The sequence below is a fragment of the Pongo pygmaeus genome, chromosome 17 (genome assembly GCF_028885625.2).
Source record: "Pongo pygmaeus isolate AG05252 chromosome 17, NHGRI_mPonPyg2-v2.0_pri, whole genome shotgun sequence".
Lineage (NCBI taxonomy): Eukaryota > Metazoa > Chordata > Mammalia > Primates > Hominidae > Pongo > Pongo pygmaeus.
The window spans coordinates 26022576-26046021 of NC_072390.2; the positions used below are offsets into that span (position 1 = coordinate 26022576).

General features: G+C 39.0%; 3 protein-coding genes across 13 annotated transcripts in view; all 3 read right to left on the bottom strand.

Annotated features, from left to right (window-relative positions):
• ANKRD12 (ankyrin repeat domain 12) overlaps nt 1-20591 on the bottom strand; it is a 144626-nt gene extending 124035 nt beyond the window's left edge. For 5 of the 9 annotated variants that reach the window (XR_010124213.1, XM_054460980.2, XM_054460979.2 and 2 more), the window contains exon 1: nt 19770-19792. The gene's annotated coding sequence lies outside the window, so the exon portion shown is untranslated. Of the gene's footprint in view, nt 1-19769; nt 19793-20274; nt 20372-20405 lie in introns of those variants that run through there. The other 4 variants (XM_054460981.2, XM_063653907.1, XM_063653908.1 and 1 more) reach the window with 4 other exon arrangements.
• On the bottom strand, nt 11821-19305 carry LOC129018916 (small ribosomal subunit protein uS12-like). The gene is made up of 2 exons (XM_063653912.1): nt 15274-19305; nt 11821-13594 (listed from the first exon to the last, which is right to left on the bottom strand). The coding sequence occupies exon 2, from the start codon at nt 12470-12472 to the stop codon at nt 11882-11884; it is 591 nt and encodes a 196-aa protein (XP_063509982.1). The 5' UTR covers nt 12473-13594; nt 15274-19305; the 3' UTR covers nt 11821-11881.
• Nucleotides 20592-23023: 2432 nt separating the features above from the next.
• NDUFV2 (NADH:ubiquinone oxidoreductase core subunit V2) overlaps nt 23024-23446 on the bottom strand; it is a 31816-nt gene continuing 31393 nt past the window's right edge. For all 3 annotated transcript variants that reach the window (XR_008495451.2, XM_054460984.2, XM_054460986.2), the window contains exon 8: nt 23024-23179. Coding sequence is in view for 2 of the 3 variants with exons in the window: in XM_054460984.2 (XP_054316959.1) it covers nt 23086-23179 (94 nt within the window). In the remaining variant the exon portion in view is untranslated. The remainder of the gene's footprint in view (nt 23180-23446) is intronic.

Sequence of the window (23446 nt, forward strand, 5' to 3'; positions counted from 1 at the left end):
AGTAATATACACATGTATTTCCTTACTATGTCAGCTGGAGAAAATCCACAAGCTGCAACACCCCAGTAGCAAGAAGCACACCTAAAATGCAGATCTTGGTTATTAACCTTTCTCAGTAAAAGGAGAAATGGCTGATCCTAGACCAAGGCAGGAAACAAAAGATGAGTCTGGATAATCTTGCACTCCCAGAAAGGAAGTACTCAATAAGTATACATAAATAATAGTGATATGTCAAAGGCATACAGGTGCAAAGTGAAAGGGGTCCCAACAGACAATGCCAGAAAAAAATTGAGAAACAGAATATAGTACTATTGGATTATAACCCAAGGTATCAACATCTACAAGTCCACACTGATTAGTAAATTGAATAAATGAGAGAGAATGAGTAAGTCTTCCATGAAGAACTGCAGATAGTTTATGCAGACATCTCCTCTCAAGAAGGAAGAGCATGTAAGTATGGCCTGGGCAGAGTGACTTTCTTCCAAAGAATACAGCATGGAAAGAGGAAAAAAAAAAGAGTAACTGTACTGTAGAGAAACCTGACAAATACTATTATCAGCCAGGTGATCAAGGTTAACACTAATAGTGCTAAGTCATGTTGATAGTATGTACCCTTGATAAGATGTGATAAAAATGACATTTTACCTCTGTCATCCTCTTCCTCAAAGCCATAACCCCAGCCTAATCATGAGAAAAACTTAAGACAAATTCTAATAGTGGAGCATCCTACACTTACCTCACTGTACTCCTTAACACTGTCGAGTTAATCAAAAACAAGGAAAGTCTCAGAAACTGTCATGCCAAGAAAAGGCTAAGGAGACATGATAACTAAATGTAATGCGGTATCCTGGATGGGACCTTGGAATAGGAAAAGGACATTCAGTAAAAACTGGAAATCTGAATAAAGTATGAACTTTAGTTAACATTTATTAATATTGGTTTTTTATTTGGGACAAATGTATCATCCCAATGTAAGATGTTAATAGAGGCAACTGGTATAAAGGTATACAGGAAACCTCTGTACTATCTCCATAGTTTTTCTGTAAATCTAAAACCACTCTACTAAAGCAAAAAGTTTATTTTAAAAAGTTTCTCAGGTAACTCTGATGGTTTGGAAGCCATTAAGCAACGACTCCATCCTCTTCAGAGAAAGCATCTACATCTCTAGTTACTTTACCTCATATTGACTTTGTGTCACTCACAGCCTTTATCTCTACCTCAAATCCTGCCCCCATCCTGGTTTCACGTCTACATCCCATCTCAGTCTGACCAGTTAAGTTCTTTGACTTCTCATGATTAAAAACCTTTTCTACTCCACTTAAGCCACTTACCTTATTTTTGTTTTTCAGAATTTTTGTTAATATCTTTGGTCATTTTTCGGCTGTGGCAATCATTTTCCTATCGATTTGTAAGAGGAAAACCGATGCTGTCATTTTTGTTGCATATTTTTTAAAACTGTGATTAAATATAGATAACATACTGAGGCAAAAGAATCGCTTGAACCCGGGAGGCAGAGGTTGCAGTGAGTCGAGATCACGCCACTGCACTCCAGCCTGGGAGACAGAGTAAGACTCCATCTCAAAAAAATAAAAAAAAAAATATATATATATATACACATACACATACACATACACACACACCATAAAATTTACCATTTTAACTATATTTAAATACAGGTGGTCCTCAACTTACAATGGTTCGACTTACAATATTTGGACTTTATAAATGGTGCAAAAGTCATACGTATTCACTAGAAACAGTACTTTGATTTTTGAATTTTTATCTTTTCCTAGGCTATTGGTATGTGGTATTATACTCTCTTGTGATGCTGGGCAGCTCCCAGTCAGCCACACAATGACAGGGGTAAACAACCAAGAGATGATCAACACTTTATTATAAAATAGGCTTCATGTTATTTTGTTCAACTGTAGGCTACCATAAGTATGCTTAGTACATTTACAGAGGCTAGTCTAAGCTATGATGTTCAGTAGACTAGGTGTATTAAATGCATTTTTAACTTACAGTATTTTCAACTATTGTTTAGTTGGGATGTAACACCATTCTAAGTCTAGAAGCACTGTTCAGAGTTCTGTGGCACTTAGTAACATCCACACTGTCATGCAATCATCACTACCATCTATCTCTAGAACTTGATCATCTTCTGTAACTGAAACCCATTTAACAAGAAAACTCATTTCCCACTTTTCCCAGCTCCTGGTAATCACCATTCTTTCTGTCTCTATGAACCTACTCTAGGCACTTCGTGCAAGTGCAATCATATGATATTTTTCCTTTTGTGTGACTAGATTATTTCACTTAGCATACTGACTTCAAAGTTCTGACACATGCTGTAGCATGTGTCACAATTTTTTTTCAATGCTCTCTACACAGCCAATACTTTCCTTTTTAAAGCTGAGTAATATTCCATTTACATATATACCACATTTTGCTGAGTGGATATTGGGTTGTTTCTACCTTCTGGCTATTGTGAATAATGCTGCTATAAACATGGGTAAACAATGCAAATACATTTTTGATGCCTGTATTTTTCTTGATAAATCCTTCCTTTGCTTTTAGATATAAAGCTTCTCTAGCCAAAGATCAGAATACATTCAATCTTATTTCAACTACTTTTGATGTTTAACTCTTTTCATCCACTTACCTATAATGCCAATTTTTATTTTTAAACCACACTCTTACTCCTTTATATGTTAATAACTAAATCTCTTTTCAGGCTTTCTAGTCTGTTCCACCAATACTCTGTCTTTCCATTCTTGTATCAATACTGTATTGTTTTTATTGTACAGCTTTCTAATACTAATTTTACTCCCTCCTCACTGTTTTTCTTTTTCAAAATTATCTTAATTCTCACCAAATGAATTTCAGAATTAATTCTGACAAGGTAAAAATGTTGGTATCTGGGACAAAAAAAAAATATAAAAATTAAACCATATAAGTATTAGGGGAAAAAAAATCCTTGGATAAAGAAAGCCTTTCCAAAATATGATATAAAAGTCAAAAGTGTTTTTCTTTTCTTTTTTTTTTTTTTTTTTTGAGACAGAGTCTCACTCTGTTGCCCAGGCTGAAGTGCAGTGGCGTGATCTTGGCTCACCACAACCTCCACCTCCCCGGTTCGAGTGGCGATTCTCCTGCCTTAGCCTCTCAAGTAGCTGGGATTACAAGCATGCAACACCATGCCCAGCTAATTTTTGCATTTTTAGTAGAGATTCGGTTTCATCATGTTGGCCAGGCTGCTTTGGAATTCCTGGCCTCAAGTGATCCGCCCACCTCAGCCTCCCAAAGTGCTAGGATTACAGGCGTAAGCCACCATGCCCGGCCTTAAAAGCCATTTTTTTTAAGTCCTAAATAAAAATTTAAAATTTCTACAATGTAAACATCATAAACAGAAATCAGAAAACAAGTGAAAACATTTGCAACACATATGAAAAAGACCAATCCAAGAGGTATAACAAATCAGTGAAAAACAGAAAAATTACAAAAAAAATCAGAAGACATGAAGAACAAAGAACAAAAAACACAAAAGTAAACAAACAGAAGTATGCAAACTCATTCACAGTTTTGAAACTATAAAATAATGACATGACTTCTCACTTAAAAGTCTGACCAAGATTAAAACTGTTGGCAAGGGTTCGGGAAAACCAGCATTTTAATCCACTGCTGATGGGGATAAAAACTGGGATATATTCTCTTTGGAGAGGTATTTGGCAGAAACCATAAAAATTTAAACGCACAGCCTTCTCTTCTAGTAATTCTACTTCTGGGATTATCCTACAGGTGTACTTACACAAATATGTAAAGATAATATAAAAAGACATTCAAGGAAGTGTTACTAGTATGCCCAAAACACTGGAAAGGAAATCTACATATCCATTTACACCTGGTTAAACAGATTATGGCGCATTTTTATCCTGAAAATTATCTTCAAGCATTTATCCTTTGTGTTACAAACAACCCAATTATACTCTTATCGGGCTTAGAGGGAAAATATACATTAAAATTAAAAAACTGCAGAAAATGAATAGAAATATAGGTCTCAATAAATCAAATGGATGCCTTTGAAAACAAATGAACATTCAATCTATGTGACAGAAGGCAGAAAAAAATTTTTTTAAGTGTGGTAAATAGAATGTAAATAACTTCCAATACATATGTTACTACGATAAATGAAGAGTCTGTAAGAGTGGATAAACAGAATCCAGCAATATACTTAAAAAAAAAAAAAAAAGCAGACCATGAAAGAAGACCAAAAAAGGTGAAAATAAAAAGACAGGAAGAAGATATACCTGGAAATATAAACCCAGGCTGGTAGATGGCCTTTCTGTTTTTTAAGGACCTATTTATGAATAATTGAGAGTCCTCCTGGTCTGGACTTTTACTCAAAGAGCCCAGTCTCAGCTTCCTGCCATTCCTGGACCAATGGATTCCACTACCACATTAAAGCTCACACACTAAAGGTATCTTTTTATTTTCCCTATAGGACAAAGCTTCAACTTCTGTTATGACTCTGTTATGACTGTTCTTTTTCATTTCAGGCACCTGCAGATTCCCCTTTCTTTAAATGTTTTATTTTTATCTAGCATTTCCATATTTGAAAAAGAAGGGGGCATCTCCAGTCTACCCTTTTGTCCAGAAGTCCCTAAAACATGTACTTTAGATTAAATACAACTGAGAGCAAAGTCCAAATTATTTTTTTTTGTTTTTTAAGTATTGAGACCGGGTCTTGCTTTGTTGCCTAGGCTAGCCACAAACTCATGGCCTCAAGCAATCCTCCTGCTTCGGCCTCTCAAAAGTGCTGGGATGACAGGCATGAACCAATGCACCTGGCCTAAATTACTTAATTTCATCATCTATATTATGAAATGATAAAGTTCAATAAAAAGGCTATGAGAAGTAACTAAAATTATACCTTAGCATAGACCCCAGTGCATATCAAATATTCAAATTTACCACCCACTTTGTATTCTACCTAGAGAAAGTAAAGAGAGAACTCTGAGCATGGAATGCAAGTTCCTAACTTTATTTCAGTTCCAGCTTCCACTGAGCTGCAGCCACTTTCAGGGCAAAAATGCTTTCTTCGAAATTGATTTGAGAAAAAAAGACAACTAGTAAAGGACCATATCACAGTATACAATTTTGAATGGTCCTTAAGGGTCATTCAGTTAGGAAAGTGACCACCACTTTTTATGTAGTGTGATCTGGGAGCTTGAGGTCCAAGATTCTGAGATCTACCAAAGACTTTTTGGTTGACCTTCATCAGTTCTCAGTATTTCTGTTTCTTCTTGAAAGTAAAATTAGATTAGATGACATTTAAGATCCTCTCGTTCCAAAATTCTGATTCTTGAATAAGAGGTTTACAATGATTTCACTCCAAATTCTAGTATTTTTTCTATGAATGCAAAATGATACCTTAAATTATTAGATGTACTTACTGCTGTTTTCCTCACATGCAAAAAATAAACCATTAGACATAAACACTAAGTAATTCCTACTTAAACCGAACAAGCAGCTTAATTCCCTCACATTTTTAAAGTGGTTTTGAAAAAAATATTGGAAAAAGCCTCGAAACAAATAGTTGTGCTTCTGAGATATTAACTGGACTTCCCTCCCTGCCTTAACTATTTAAGCCATTCAAGTGAGAATTCAGTCTATAAAAAGGGAACATGCTCTCTTTATCATATTTTCCTAAAGTAATGGTTCATTTTCACCACAATGTTTTCTAGCAGTTATTCCACAACACTTTCCCACAAAAAGCTCATGGTTGCATTCCAGATCAAGAAATTAGCATCTTTTTTTTTTTTTTTTTTAAATCACAAAATTGGCCGGGCGCAGTGGCTCACACCTGTAATCCCAGCACTTTGGGAGGCCAAGGCAGGCGGATCACGAGGTCAGGAGATCGAGACTATCCTGGCTAATGTGGTGAAACCCCATCTCTACTGAAAAATACAAAAAATTAGCCAGGTGTGGTGGCAGGTGCCTGTAGTCCCAGCTACTCAGGAGGCTGAGGCAGGAGAATGGCTTGAATCTGGGAGGCGGACCTTGCAGTGAGCCAAAATCACACCACTGCACTCTAGCCTGGGCAACAGAGCGAGACTCCGTCTCAAAAAATAATAATAAAAAATAAAAATAAATTTAAAAAAATCAGAAAATCACACCACCAACAGCATGCAAAAGATGAAGAAAAAAGTACAGGCATCTACAATCTTTTACAATAAACTGTCCTCAACAATGTCCTTAAAACAATGTTCTTAAAAGTCCTTAAGGAATTTTTATGGTCTATTTTATAAAGTTCTCTAAAGTTTTAACTTTAGAATGGACATGTATTGCTTTTATCAGCAAACAAAAATTCTTTTAAAATAATAACATAGGTCCATTTCTACTTGGTTTCCTCTGGAGTCCTACAGCGTTCTGGGTAGAACTCAAGAGGAAGTAATACATGAGATGGCAGGTAACGGAGTGCTTCAGACAGTGGTAGACGAAAAGAGATAAAAGGTACTTAACATGTTTTCTAACTCTAAATCCAGAATAGGGAAAGAAGCAAAAGATTTAGGACACAAGCTCAATCCAGTAAACACAGGATTCATTTTTTATTGGTGTTGCTAAATATTATACCTTTCGGGAATCTGAGCATGAGAGATAATTCAGAAGACTATACAAAATAAATACATTACAGGCCAGGCACGATGGTTCACTCCTGTATTCCCAGCACTTTGTGAGGCCAAGGTGAGAAGATCACCTGAGGTCAGGAGGTCGAGACCAGCCTGGCCAACATGGTGAAACCCCATCTCTACCAAAAATACAAAAATTAGCCGGGCATGGTGGGCGCATGCCTGTAGTCCCAGCTACTCAGGAGGCTGAAGCAGCAGCATGGCTTGAACCCAGGAGGTGGAGGTTGCAGTGAGTCCAGATTGCACCACTATACTCCAGCCTGGGTGACAGAGTGAGACTCCATCTCAAAAAAATAAAAATAAAAATAAATAAATAAATAAATAAATCATTACAAATAGTCAGTTTGCTTTAGCTATATGTCTATTATTACTTTCAAAATTCCACAAAGGTAAACCTATAGGATAGAGTTCTATTTAGATAGTCCAATTGCCTGAAAAAATAAACAACCAGTATCTACTAATCCTAGCCAAATCTAGGTAAAATACATTAGAAGGAAATTAGGAAAGTAAAAAATAAGCACTATAAGACTTGGGTTCTAATTGTAACTTGAAATTTCTAGTAAACTCTTTGGCTTTCAGTTTCCTCATTTTAAAATGATGTCCATTCCAATTCTAAAATTCTACCAAATCTTTATCTCCCCCAACCATCACTTTCCTTAATATAGACATCATGAAAAGTATGTTCAATAAACACTAGTCTAAATGAACTAATTCTCCTTAAAACGTCAACAAAAGTGAATTAAATCTGTGATGTTAACTTATTTAAGTGTGGGTATTTCCTTTAGCTATCATATCCTAGTTTGCTCATGCAATTATTCTATCACTTAGCATTTACTAAACACTTATATGTCACATAATGGAACTAAGATGAACAAAACACAATCCTAGCCTGAAGGGAAATGACAGTTTTTAACAGGAAAAAGACAATTTAATTACCATGCAGAATAATAAATGCTATGTAAGCAAGCACCCAATTTGGGTGCATGTGTACGGAGGTAGGGGTGGGGAATTTCAAGAAGAGGGAACACTAAAATAGAGTGTTGAGGATGACTCTGAGGCAGGTAGATATAGATGGGGCTGGTGTGGGAGGAGGATAAGCATATGCACAGGTGTACACACATGCCCACACACAAAAGCAGAGCACAATGAAGGAACAGCAAAAAACTGAAGCAGAGTGGGATAGAAAATGAGGCTGAAGAAAGCAGGAAGGGATCTCATCATGAAGCCCCTTGTCATTGTGTAGTCTGTTCTTTATGGTAACAAAAAAGGTTTCTAAAAAAGTAGTGACATAATTCGAGCAGTGTGTTCAGAAAGGTGCCCTTAGTGAAATGCTGGAAGATGGACTTAAGAGGAATTAGCTAAGACACAAGAAGACCACTTAAAGCACAATGACCAGATTGTGGCGGGGGGAGGGTCACAGGGGACAAGGGTGGAAGAGTAAACAAGAACAAGAAGCCTAGAATGAAACCTAAGTTTCTGGCTCCAGCAATAAATAAGAAGTAAAATTGCTTTGGAAATAATTTAAATAAGCAATTAGCATTTATCTGTTGTATTTATCTTCTAATAGTAATAAATACTTCAAATTTTTAAAAAATAAAATTCTCATTACTTCATTAAATATTTACAAGACATTAAAGAGATGTTTTTGACGACATGAAACATCTGATTATAAAGGATCACATTCTAACAATACATTTAGAGTTTGTAAATAAATATGGGCAGTTATATTTACAATTATCTATTTGCCTAGGGTATCTTATACATACATACATACGTGTGTGTGTATATATATATATATTTTTTCCCTCCCTCCAGAATTGTTAAGGTAGGTATATAAAATATTCATCTGCAATTGAGAGGGTTGGCACAGATGACTTCTAAAGGTCTGAGATTTTTTAAATGAGTTGTTGAGTTTACTGACCTTCTGGCCCTAACAGGTTCTAAATTGCTGCAACTTCCATAAACCAGTAGAGGGCTGCAACAGCTCAAAGAAAATGGTTAGGCAGCTTTACTTGCATTTCTGGCACTGGGAGCAGAAAATACTACCAATGCTGAAAAGTAGAAATCTAATAGCCACTGTATTCACTTCACTGTCAAAAGGGAAAAAGTTTACAGGTTCTAAAAGGATTCTAAAACCCTGAAAATTAGAAACATTCATAATTAAGAATTCTGCATCTCCTGTCTCTTCTAGCAAAATGGTAAACTGTTTGAAGGCCAAGTAAAATTTCACAAAGTACGGTAAAAAAGCCAACCAAAATGAGTTGGCAATTCACCAATTGGAAGACCTATTGCTCCACACAACTGATCTTCCTAAAATAATTATTTTGTTTGGTTCCTCTTGAATCTATACTTTACCAGTTTTGTTCTGCATATAGCGAAATGTTGAAATTTAGTTTTCACTAGATTTCTAGGTACATTTCTACCACATACATATTTATTTCTACCACACAATAAAATCTTATTTTCAACTCCTCTAGTCACACTGCTCTCACTACTATATACAATGTGCAACAGACTTAAGATGAAAGAGGTCAGGCTTCACTGAATAGGTCACAGTTGAGATGAACCATGAAGAAATAAAAGGATTTAAATAGGTCTAGAGAAAAGGGAAAGTTCATCATGCTATTTTTTGTACCTTTTAAATTATCTAAAATATTCTAAATAAATTTTTTTGTATTTTATTTTTGCCCCCCTCTGCAGCCCCCCCCCCAAAAGATAGGCTATTGCAGCCAATCTTTGCAACATATCATAACAATTATAAATAAGGCTGGTGCTACTCTTAAGTATTACTCACAGCTTAACCCCCAAAAGTGCCCTATCTCACTTTTACTGCTTTCTAAAAAAATGACAGGCACATACTTTAGCCTTAAATGAAAGGATTTTTAACTACTTAAATAATGGATATAGTTTTAACAGTGGTACGAAAGTGAGATTGGGATAGGTCATTAAGAAACCAGAATAGTTTACAATAATCACTGCTTCCGCAATATAAGCCTGAGATCCTAAAAAAAAAAACTATGTCCAAATTCTTGATGCAGCTGTGGAGAGCTGAAATCAGTCCCTACAAGACAGCAATCCAAGTAATAAATAAAGTATTTCTAACTTACATACAACATCATTTCCACCCTGATCCAATAATATGATGGGTAATAACACTGCTCAAATTACAGATTAAAATTGTCACTTCCATGACTATACCAGGACTGAATTGTTTGGGCCTTTTAGTCTTGAACTGCTATGTTTTTCTTTATCCTGCTCATTCTCCAACATAAACCTACCTCTTATAATATACACTAGATTTCAGAACAACTGTATATCCCAGGGCATTCAAAGGAAAACATACTTTAAACTGGTTTAATGTAGCAGTATATGTCACTGGTAGCTCTTCTGACCAAAGTCATTTAGAATTATAAACTGTTTTCCCTGCCAAAGCATGTTGATGAGGAGGAGGAGAAATATGGTAATGAGGGACCAGAACAGAGTAATTTCACTGCATTCTAATAGCTGAAAGAAAGTAATGTGAAAAGGCTGGTACTCTGAAAACTCCAACACCAATGCAAAAGAGAATAAGCATGTATTTGGTTGGTTTTTAAATTTTTTTTTATTTTTATGGAGATGGAGAGTCTCACTATGTTGGCCAGGCTACTTTCAAACTCCTGGCCTCAAGCAATCCTCTCACCTCTGCCTCCCACAGTGATGGGATTACACGTGTGTGCCACCATGTCCAGCCAAAACTCTTTTGTAGATGGAGTCTCACTATTTTGGCCCAGGCTGGGCTCAAACTCATGTTCCTCCCACCTCATCCTCCTGGAGTAGCTGGGATTACAGGCATGTGCCACTGTGCCAGGCTTGGTTTTATTTTTAAAATAGAACATTTTCTGACATATAACCACACAAATGTTTTTGAATCGGGGGAAAAAAAGGCAAATGTCACTGATGGTGCAAAATGTTAAGCAGGTTTACTAAAGGAATATTATAAAAAATAATGCCTAAAAAAGAAATTAAGGACTCTTTAAGAATCTAAGAGTTCTCCAGCAAAAACTGAACCTACATTTCAGTGATTTTTGGCCTTTTTGAAGAGACCTATTTCAGTGCCTAAAACACACAGGTCCTTTTCCCTGAACTCATATTCACCAAAAAATCTACAACTTCAAAATATACAGAACCTCTTCCTAATTATGCATCTTGGTTTTAGTAATTACCTCTTCTTGCTAGATTTTAAGTTGCCCATAAACAGAGAATGCCTTCTTCAGATATGTGCTTACAATTGGGGTCTAAAACCTTAAGAACCTTTCTAAATAGTTACCTCCTATTTAAATTCTATACTTCTAGAATTACTTTCTAAGAAAATGTGTATTATATCCTTTCCCACCTTGGAAATTAATTTTTATTAAGCCCCTCATCCTAGAAATTGTGGCTGTTCTCAACTGCTACCCACTTTGAGTCCCAGTTCATCCTCTTATGCCAGTCAGACCACCCTCTTGCCATTGGCACTGAGGTGATTCCCATTCATTCAATAAATATATGCTAACCATTTACAACGTGATGGAACAGAGAACAAGACAGAATGATTTGTGTCTTTACATGGCTTACCATGTTCCTTTCCACATCAACTAGAAAGCAATTTGGATGATTAAGGAATAATACTATCCTCCTATGTGATTATGTGTGTATTTTGTTTCCTGAGTGTGAATTCTTAAAAAGACACATACTATAATATTGCCTTCACTTGCATCTTCCCAAATCCCTGCCTCAACAATGCTAAATGTAGTGCTGTACCTAGAGACATTCCTTTAAAAACTGTTAATTACGTAAGTGTTTAAAACTTCACTACATCCAGAGTCTGGCATGGTGGCATATGCCTGCAATCCCAGCTACAAGACAGGCTGGGACAGGAGGATTCCTTGAGCCCAGAAGTTTGAGGCTGTAGTGAGCTATGATAGCACCACTGCACTCCAGCCTGGGCAACAGAGCAAGAACCCATATCTAAAAATAAAACTAACAAAAACTTCATTATATCTATGATACTTGTTCATTGTGGTAAAACTGGAAAATTCAGAAATAAAAAGATAAAAATTTCAAATACTTCCAAATTCAAGAACCCATTACATTTTCAGACTGAATACTTCATGACTTTTCTTTTTCTTTTTTTTGCATATGAAAATTTATTACTACAGTGTTTTCACCATTAAAATTTATGATCTTGGTCTTTCCTTCTTGCCTTTGTATAGGGCCAAAAGAGACACATTGGCTACTTTGACAACCTTAAAGCGGACTCCAGGAATATCACCAACAGCATGACCTTTGCGACCAAATCCAGCAACCAGAACTTCATCGTTTTCCTCAATAAAGTTCAAGCAACCGTCGTTGGGTACAAAGGCTGTGATTTTCTTGCCATTCTTGATCAGCTGGACCCTGACACACTTCCTAATGGCAGAATTTGGCTGTTTGCCTTCAACTCCTACTTTTTCCAGCACAATTCCTTTTGCATGAGAAGCACCTCCAAAAGGGTTGGCCTTCAGGGCTGTGCCCAAATGAGCTTTCTTATACTGTTTATCATGCCACTTCTGGTCTCGTCGGTGACTACGGAGCTTCCTAGCAGTACGAAGTCCACGACACTTGCCTATCCTGTCGGCGCCACGGGCCTGATCAAAAAAGGACTTTTTACTTTTTACTCCTTGTAAAAGTCCATAATCATAATTATTATGATATATTAATATGATATACATATTAATATGTATACATATTACATATTGTATGTATGTATTACATACAAATACATACATAATTAATATGATATACAAATTACATATTTTCCCCTAAAGTTTCTAAATTTATCATTTTATCTTTTCTTTTAACATCATCATCTTTGAAGGTACAGTTTTAAAAGGAAGCAATATAGTCACCATCACTTACTAGATATGTGTAACTTTAAATGATTTAACTTGAACCTTAGGTGCAAAATGGGAATAAGATAAACCTCATAAGATTTTTGCAAGTATACGTGGAGAACCTACGATCAACTATGGAGTAGTTGTAATTATACCTCTGCCAGTCTATTAGCACTTCATAATGATATGACTCAAGTGTGAGACTACATGTTTCCCCCTATGCCCAAAAGATTCTGTTTTCTGCTACTCCCACCCTAACATCTGAGTATACAAAAGCTATAGGGAGGGGAAATTCTTAGACTAGGAGTGTGAATGGAATAATAAGAGCATAAAGAGTAATCACCCCAATAAGGTAGTACGTACTTTGGACAGAGCCTATTCTTCTGGGGTTTTTGAAGGGGCAATGGTGCTATAAAATAGTATTTGTAACATATAGAAGATGAATAATCACTAATATATAAAGATTATGCAAAAGGAGGTTGGAGAATTAATAACCTTTTTATTATAGTCTTTAAACAATAGCATACAATAATTGCATGCTGTAAAACCCTAATAAAAATGTTAAAATATTATTTAAATTATTGATTGCTACTCCTAGAAGTTTTGAGTAAGAAAAAGAGAAAAATGGCCAAAGGATATGATGTGTCAAGTCACAGTAGAGAAAATGCAAATGATTATTTCCTCATGCATTAGCTAATGTAAAATGAAAGTGGTAATATAATTTTTAAGCTTAATAACACAAATAGAGGTATGTAAGTATCTATGTAAGTATAGATTAATTTTCAATGGGGCTTTCCACCAAGAAAGAGCACTAGTGCCTGAAGGAAGAGGAAGAGCTTCAAAGGGTGAAAAAGGACAAAGGAAAGAATGAGTAAGCCAATTTGCTGTCAACCATTCTTGCTTACTTTCAATAACATGAGGACAAATAGAAACACACTAAAGAGGGTGTTGTTGTTGTTGTTTGGTCATATTCAACTGCAGCTTAAAGAAAATGCTCCGCAGAGTGGTGGCTCACGCCTGTAATCCCAGCACTTTGGGAGGCCAAGGTGGGTGGATTCACGAGGTCAGGAGTTCAAAACCAGCTTAGCCAACATAGGGAAACCCCATCTCTACTAAAAATGCAAAAAATTAGCCAGGCGTGGTGGCAGGCGCCTGTAATTCCAGCTACTCGGGAAGCTGGGGCAGGAGAATAGCTTGAACCCGGGAGGCGGAGGTTGCAGTACGCCAAGATCATGCCATTGCACTCCAGCCTGGGCAAAAAAAAAAAAAAAAGAATGCTCTTCACTCCTGAGATGTTTTTACAAATCCTGGAAGATAAGCATAATTTCTGAAGGCTGAATAACCACTACTGGATGATCACGTCAACTATAAATATATTAGTGAATTGGACTGATCTTAATCAAGAAAAAATTTCTCAAAGTAACAGACTTAACATTTTTATAACTTATAAATTTCAACTTAAGTTCTTGAGTAAAAAAGACCCAGTTAGAGATATTCTGGCAACAACTTTCTGAAGTGTTTTCTTAACTCGATATTTAAGATATCTACACTTACATGTAACATACATGAAAGTATCTAATAGTATCTAGCGTACAGAAGCTCAATAGAAGTTCTTTTCCTTGATTACCAAGTAACTTCCAAGTAGTGAGAATTAAACTCTGGTAGAAAGTATTTAACTCAGAGGTTCCAAGACTACTATGGAACACCGGAATGCAAGCCAAGGCTTTATTCCTAGTTACAATATTCTTGTGCAAATTATGGTAGGAAATGTGTTATGAAATTTTAATTTTCTTATCTAATTGTCTTTATCATCATTAACCATTACAACTAATTTTTTTTTTTTTTTTTTTTTTTTGGAGACAGTGTCACTCTGTCTCCCAGGCTGGAGTGCAGTGGCTCAATTTGGGCTCACTGCAACCCCCACCTCCTGGGTTCAAGCAATTCTCCTGCCTCAGCCACCCAAGTAGCTGGGATTACACAGGGGTGCACCACCACACCCAGCTAATTTTTTGTATTTTTTAGTAGAGAGGGGGTTTCACCATGTTAGGCTGGTCTCAAACTCCTGACCTCAGGTGATCTGCCAGGCTCAGCCTCCCAAAGTGCTGGGATTACAGGAGTGAGCTACTGTACGTGGCCCATACCACTAATTATTAAAGCTGTATAAGGAATGTTTTTAATGTTTACCTCTACTCTGTTTCAGAACGGGTAAAGAGAATAGAAAGTTGTGTACAATATGAATTTGGTGGGAGAAAATAGAAGTGCATGTCTCTCCTATCTCTTCCTTTAGGTTTGCTAATGCTTCTCTTTCATGAGTGAGTTTCAAAGGAATCTAACATTACTCCAGATACTTTTAACCTGGATTCAATCCATGGCTCAATATCATCAGATTAGCTGACAATCCTTGTTTTGCCTACTGAGTTGTGAGGTTCAAAAGAGAATCAGATGTAAAAAGCACTGTGTGAACTACAAAGCACTATAATTTTTAAGGTACTATTTTTCTTTTGAGAGTCAATATAGCTATTTCTAGGCAGAAAAGAGAGCCACAAATGGTTTTTGTTCTCTATTAGAAGTCAGAATGCTGACCAAACTCCTACCTAGGAGGAACAATCTGAAATCTGAGAAGCTATAGAGCTCTGTCGTAACTCTTTGCTATTGTTACAATAAGAGACTATATAGCAAGGTAAGGTGGCTAAGACCTGTAATCCCAGCTACTAGGGAGGGTGAAGCAGGAGGACTGCTTGAGGTCAGGAGTTCAAGACCAAGACCAGTCTGAGCAACACAGTGAGACCTCGGCTCTAAAACAAAACAAAACAAAAACAAACAAAAAACCCACTATTTATTTTAAAAGGTTAACAATTCCCCAATCTATGCATATTATTAGAGATTATTAATCTTAATTGTCAAAATAAGATAGTTAACAGACATAAGGTAGTTAAAAATGTACTTATTGCTAACATTTGTGTTATTTTTCCCAGTTATGGCCTGAATACACACTGATAATCAGAAAGGTAAACTATTACATATTTTTAAACAATTTTAGCCCAATAAACAGATGTTAAGGAATTGGCCAAAGATGACACAATTTTTAAATTTTTAGAGTTTTTTTTAAGGCCAAAGAAAAAGAAATGACTTCCACCCTGTAACTTGCAGCTTCATAATCTACTTCCTTTAAGCTGGAAGCGTCTCCATGTTACAACTGAATTTTCTAAGGACTTATGTTTGAATTTAAGTTTCTTAGAATTGTGGAGGATCGCACTAATCAGAAAACCTGGTCTTGGATACTGTTTTCTAAGCTAGACAAACTCAGCAAATTTTCTATTGCTGGATCTATTCCCTTATGAAAGTCCTCAATGAGTTTGGTTAGTTTTTTCTTCAGTCACTGTAATGAAAGAATGTCTCTTTAGAAGAATGATATCAACAGCAAGGTGGAATTTGCTAGGACAGCCTCATATTATATGAACAATCATGGCCCTTTCTGTAGCTGGTAAGAATAATGTGCTCCGACAACTAATATAAAACCACCACCACCACCACAGCAACAAGTATATCAGCATCTCATAAAAACGGTTGCTGGCCTATGTTCTATGATTCCCATAAGGCACTTCTTTTCTTTTTTGACCACCCAGAATGTAGAACAGCTGGCCCCCAAACATTTTTCATGAAATCTGAAATTTAAGAATCCCTACCTTAAAACTCTTCGAAAACCAACACTCTTAATTAGAGGCAGAGCAGAGAAATGGTTAATAAAACAGGACAATGAAATCTATTATTTAGTGTGTAAAATCTATACATCACATAACTGTTCACAGCCTCAGTTTCCTCTGTTTTACAAGGTTATTATGAAAATTACCTGATATGTTTCACTTAAAACGGAAATTTGCATATTCTAAGTGTTCAGCAAATATTATCTATGATTATTAGTACCTTTATTTTCAAGACTATAAAAACTCCGATAATCTATGTAATACCACAATACTGATGTTGGTTTCCAGGATTATCAATTTAAAGCACTAAGAGGTTTCAAACTTAACAGCAAAGGCAAACAAAAACTGTTTTAACATTTCTAAATATTTCAGATATACCAGATAACCTTAACACGAACTATTCAAAGCTGAGTTTTTAAAGGAAATCATCTCCTGCTTTTGCGTATCTGAAAACTAGCAAATCAAATAAATTAACATTGCTACCAAGATTACTTTCACTATTACTTTTAAAAAGCCACTGTCTGTTACAGAAACAGATTATGAATGCATGAGTATATATGAGAATATTTTCAAATGCTAAACTTCATATTCTTCAGGGAAAGTCAGACTAATAACTGCAATATTTAAAATGTTCATAAGCAGCTTAACTAAGGTTAGAACTAAGTGGGAATCAGAAAATGTATCTACAGTGGTTATAATCTGTAAAACAGCAGAAGATGAAAACAACAAAGCTAGGGCTATGCAAAAATCCAGGGATCTAAACACCTTGTGCGCAAAAATCCAGGGATCTAAACACCTTGTTATGCTTTAAGAATTGTATTTTCTTTAAAAATAACATCACCACGTTGTATAGAAGTTTACAGTATACAATGTGCTTTCTAAAGTATTCTCATTTGTTCCACACGAAAACATTAAATTATGCAGGAAAATTACTTTTGCAGGTTAAGAAGACAAGGTTATTATTATTTTTGTATTTTTAAAGTTGCAGCTGATAGAAGGCAAGGTTCTGAAAGTTAATGCGATATGTCAAAAACCACTGTTAGGAAGTGAGGAAGTGATAAATCAAGAATTTAAACCCAGGCCTTCTCACTTACATTTCAATGTTCTTTCCACAACTCCGTAAAACTTCTAAAGAAAGAGGCAAATTAGCATCTTCACAGAAAGAAACCTCTCGGCCAAACCACAGACTAGTTTTTAACTAGCTGCAGACTAGCTTTAAGCCTTTTCACCTTATTTTCTCATGTGTAAAAATAAAGGAAATGAATAAAGAAAATCAGAGGTCCCTTCCTGTCCCAAGGATAAATCTCAACACTGCACTCTTTACAAGGCACAGGCATTTTACAAATACATGTTTTTAGCAACAAATTCCAAGTCAGAAAGCAGTGTCAATAGCTCTTAAGCAACCTACAGCAATTATTAGACAAATTCTTCATGTCTATCTGATACACGTTACTTTAACATGACTAAGTCTATATACAGAGCAGTAGAAACCTCTTAGGAACTATGATGGAAACGACTCCATTAACCATCCTCTTTTTGGACTGAAATAATGCTCCTAAAACGTAAGAATGGTTTAAAGAAAAGTTTACGTGTCAGCTAATAGCAAGAAATCAAAATGATATTTTTAAAATCACTCTTATTTTTTTTTTTAAGAATAAAAATCTCTTCTCCAACGAAGTGTTTTCCAAATATCCTACCATTTCTCCAATCTACCTCAAAAGAGTATCAGTCATGGTTTTCAACTTCCATAGGGGAAAAAGTAATACCGACAGCTTGATAAACGCATCTTCCTTTTAAACTCATTCTACCAGGGGGACACTAGTCTGCAAATAAAATTCAGGCTTTTTTCCCCCTTGGGTATTGACAAACCAGTTTAAGTCTGCACAATGTATTTTCAACTAAATTCTTTCCTCGTCTGAATATTTTTGTTCTCTTCACTCCTCCTCATATATTCTTCATGGAATACACACCCAGAGATTTCCACTTTCCCAGTTCTGAGTAGTTCATAAAACTATTCCGATAACTAATTCTTACCAACTACTATGAAAACTACGAGATTATGAAAACTATACAAGATTAAGAACATTAAAAGTATCCTACATAAGTACACTTAACACTCATTTTCCTTCCATTTTAACACCTCGTCTATCTCTAAACTAAAACATAACGAGTTAAACTTGACCTTAGCCAAGATGCCTGTAGAGCTTCAGAAATTTATTCAGTGCCTGTATCAAATATAAAAGATCCTTAAGTAGTAAAACTTTTCTCCCCTTGTCTATAATCTCCAGGGGTAAACATTTCAAATTTTTAAAGGCTTCTGCTTTTAACCCAAACTAAAGATTTTTCTCAACAAGACTGTTAATATAACGACTTCATCTTACACAGTGGACACTATCTCATTTTGCTTTTAAGCCACTTGGCACCAACAGAGCATATGTTCTGCCAGTTCTGAGCTAATCTCCAGGAAAGGCTTTGTATAACGATTAAAGAAACTCAGATCAGTGCTCAAGATTTTTAACGGCCTACTTGAGCATATGTTTGTTTGTTTGTTTGGGTATGTTTTTGCGATGGAGTTTCGCTCTTGTGGCCCAGGCTGGAGTGCGGTGGCACGATCTCGTCTCACTGCAACCTCTGCCGCCCGGGTTCAAGCGATTCCCCTGCCTCAGCTTCCCAAGTAGCTGGGATTACAGACATGCGCCACCACGCCTGGCTAATTTTGTATATTTAGTAGAGACGGGGGTTTCACTATACTGGTCAGGCCGGTCTCGAACTCCTGACCTCAGGTGATCTACCCACGTCGGCCTCCCAAAGTGCTGGGATTATAGGCATGAGCCACCGCGCCCGGCCGTGCATATGTTTTTTAATACACAGTTAATTTACGATAAAATAGCTATTTCACTAGCCTTTCTTTATAATTTACATAAACCATTCTAAAATGAAAACGAAATACATGACTGAAGATGGAGGCTCATTTCAACTTTAGGATTAGAGGTAATTCCGAACCATTACATACACAGCACTGGATCTGCAACACACTTCACCTTAGTTCGCAGTTTAACCACGGGTGTCCAGTGGAAATTACAATCCCGGTGACTACACTGCTTTAAATGTTTCCTAAGGTTTCAACGAGTGCAATAGTAACTTCCTATCCCAGACAGCGTCTTACTGTTATTACTAAAACAGCTGTCAGCTAAGCTTCGGATACCTCTTTGTACAACCGTTTATTCAACGCTTTGGGATCTGTAAGGATGCGTCATTCCACATCACTCCTCAAAACGAGATCTAAGAACCTGACGTGCTCCAGGGGTCTGAAGCATCACAAGTGGGCACCTGAAATACGATGAAGGGAACTGCCTGTCCAATGCGGCAAGATTATTTTACACTGGCATTTAAGACAGAACTGTAGAGTGGCTGCTCTTTCCCCGGACACTACTAAAGCAGCAATTTCCCCTTCTTGCTTTCATCCACCTCTCCCAGGACCCGGGTACCTCCGACGCTCCCGGCCCAAGCGGCCGCGGCAGACTCCCCGGCGTCGGCGCACGCTCGGCGGATGGCGGCGGGAACGCGCGGCGGGCCGGGCGCGCCCCCGCCCCAGCGGGTCCGACCGCCGCACGCCAGCGGCGCCCTCTCGGCCGCGCACACTCATACTCGCACGCACACGCTCCTCCGGCCCCGCCATGTTCCGGGAGGCGGCGGCAGCCCAGCCCGAACAGCCACGGTGAGGGGCGCCCGCGCCGAGGCCAGCTCGCGGGCCTCCGCCCGGCCCCCGCCCCGCCCCGCGCGGCGCCCCCGCCCAGTTGGCGGCTCCCACCTGCGCCGCGGCTCCTCGGGACGCCGGGAGGGGCGGCGGCGGCAGCGGCGGCGGGCGGGGCCCCGGCGGACCCGCGCCGGGGGGCACTAACGGCCTGTCACTGTCAGGCGAGCTACGGCTCGGGCCAGGCCGGGCGGGCGGCGCGTCGGGGCCGGGTGGGGCGGGCAGGGCGCGTCCCCTACCTTGCTCTGGGGAGGGGGAACGGGAGCAGCGCAGAACTGAGGGGGTCTCCTCCCAGGCGCCGGGGACAAGCTCGAAACCGCGCCCCTCCTTCCTCCTTTCCTGTCGCCACGCCCCCCTCACCCGTACGGACCCGAGGCAAGGCCGGCGCAGGAGGCTTCACCCCCGGAACGAGTGCCTCGGCGTGGCCGTCGCTGTCGTTGTCTTCGTCGCCGCTGCAACCGCCTGTAACGCCGCCGGAGCCGGGCTTGAAAACATCTCCGGTCTCTGTCCGTCTCTCACCACAGCCTCCTCGCTCCCAGGACAGCGTCGCCCCACGATTGGCTGCGACGCGAGCACGTGACACCCGCGGACACGTGACTACCGCGGGCACGGGACGGGCGGCGTGACCACCCCGCCCCCCGGCGCCCGCCCCTCCTGCTGCTCAGCCAGGCTCCGCGAGCCGCAGGGCGGGGAAGCGGGACGTACCAAGGGGCAGGCGGCGGAAGGGTGCGGGCCGGAACTCCGCCCTTCGTGCTGGTCGGTCTCCACGCCCCACTCGGGCTAGTGTCACCGCCTCCCCGCCGCAGACACCGTGCGACAAAGGAGGGGGAATCAAAGGCTGGGCGAAGAGGCAGGGCAGGCGCCGCTGTCGCTGCTGGGCAAGCGGGCTCTGCAGTAGCATTTGTGGCGACCGTGGCAGTGGCTGTGACTGGAAGCTTTTGGAAATGGCGGCGGCGATGAAGACCCCCACATAGGGTATTCACCTGTTATTTTTACACGGGGTGGGTGGACGAGCGTGATCCAACTCAGGCAAAATGACGCTGCGACTGCAGCCGGAGGACTAGGCGAAGTTCCCCCGCTAAGCCGGCGGCGGCCGCCTGGCCCTGCACCAGGCCAGAGAAGCTGCACCTGCGCCCAGAGCCCGCGGCCCCCCGCCTCAGGTGGGGCCCTGGGCCCCGCCCCGAAAGCGCGGTAGCGTGCACCTGCCCTGGGACCAGGGGATCTAGAGCGCGTCCCCTCCCAGCCACGCCTTCCAGTGGCCTTTTTAAAGAGGAATTCAGTGCGCCCTCCCACACGTAGTGTTGGGGATTTGAGAGGGAGCTGCTCAGGTACTAGGAAGAGTGCCTGAGGAAAATTGACCGTCGCAGCGTGGCAGCAGCGTGTACTCACTCCCTTCTGGGCGCGTGCTATTTACGTAGAGGTTAATCTGCAACAACAGCGTCTGTTTATGACTTAGTGCATGCAGTTACAAGTTTATGTTACACTGTCCTTTAACGTCTTGATGAACTGAGGGTTCAGGTGTGATCACAGCAAATGAAGTGACATTCAGACCTGACAGGGACGGCGAGGTCCCATCAAATTACTATATAAAGCATAAACCTGCATTAAAGATCAGTTTTTCCTTTCCTGTGTTCTTGATTTCTCCCACCTACAAATCTTTAGGGTCAACAAGACTAGAAAAAGAGCACCTTATGGCTAGCGGTGGAATAGTGTTACATTTAATTTGGTTATTTATGATTTGAAATACAAAGAAAAAAATAGTCGCCTATGAGAAAGTCAGGAGAGCTCCAGGGTAGGACATTTTCATTGTTACTTTTTTGTGCCACTTGGAAAATTAACTGTTGTTTACCTTCTCTCAATTTAAAAAAAAAAAATTCTTAAAAGACATACTTAAAAATAATCGTTATAGCCGAGCGCAGTGGCTCACGCCTGTAATCCCAGCAATTTGGGAGGCTGAGGCGGGCAGATGGCTTGAGCCCAGGAGTTTGAGACCAGCCAGGGCAACATAGTAAGACCCTGTCTCTAAAAAAAATATGAAAATTAACCAGGCTGGTGGCGCCTGCCTGTGCTCCCAGCTACTCAGGAGGCTGAGGCCAGAGTATTGCAGTGAACCATGTTCACACCACTGCACTCCAGCCTGGGGACACAGCCTGTCTCAAAAAAAAGCATAATTACTAGTGAATAGTCTGTTTCAAGTACAGGTGACTTTGAGAAATCAAGGATTAGATTAATAAAAATTATTCATGCATTAAAGCTGGCTAATGCAACACTAATGTACTACAGCTAATTTCTTAAATACACAAAAGGGTTTATCCTTTTTTCTAAGTTGTAATATCCATACCACTGCAGAGTACATCATCATACTTCCAATCCCTTCACCCAATTATTTTTTGTACACTTGCAGTGTCAGAATAGCTAAGGACGTCAAGTGTTTTGGACCTTTCTTTTTTAAAAATGGTAATGCTTACGCCGGGCGCGGTGGCTCACGCCTGTAATGCTTCCAGTGAGCCGAGATCCCGCCACTGCACTCCAGCTTGGGAGAAAGCGAGACTCCGTCTCAAAAAAAAAAAAAAAAAAGGTAATGCTTCTAGAGACAACTACCATATCCTCCTTAAACCTACAGTGTGCTTGAGGTCTTACCAGTTGGAAATACAGTAACAATTATGTGTTGTAAATAATGTTTAAAGGGAGTACTAACAAAGTTTATAGAAAGATCATGTTAACTTAAAACTTGGCTGTGGCTAAAGATGGGAAAGCAAAACATTTGAAATTTAACCAAATTTTTACTTCACAGTAACCTGATCTTGATAAAAGCGATCTGGAAATTGAAAGTGGGTGACACTAGAGTAACTGTTAACTAGATTATGTAATGATGCAGCCATAGATAGAAGACTTTAAAATGGTCCTCTGTCATTATGACATAATACTTAGAGCTGCAAGTTGCTACGGTTACCACAAGGATGTACACAGAGCAGAATAAACAAAAAGTTTATGTAGACTGGAAGTCCATATTTTATTTCTCTAGTGACGTATTTACAGTTCAATATAAATTAAAGGCCTGCTTGTACACCAAATCCAGGTCCCTTGGGTGGTTCAGTCAAAGAGGTAAGACCTCCAGCTGGCTCACAAGAGAAGCGTCCACTCCTGAAATGAAAAGTAATATTAAACTATTAATGATTAACATTTGTAAATTGTTACTTAAATTGCAATGGTTACCTCCCAAGAGCCCAGTTAAGTAACTATTTTTACCCTAAGAACTAACATGGATTATTTAATTCAAACATTTCAACTGATGCAAGATTTTCTCTTCCTAAAGTTAAATATGGAAAAACATCAGACTTCACCATAAACATAAAAAATACAAAAGTAGCACTAATAATAGTTCCTATTTACTGAGCAGTATGCATACAT

Excerpts from the sequence above, each read along its gene's own strand:
- LOC129018916 (XM_063653912.1), bottom strand. The coding sequence starts at position 12,472 with ATGTATGTATTTGTATGTAATACATACATACAATATGTAATATGTATA.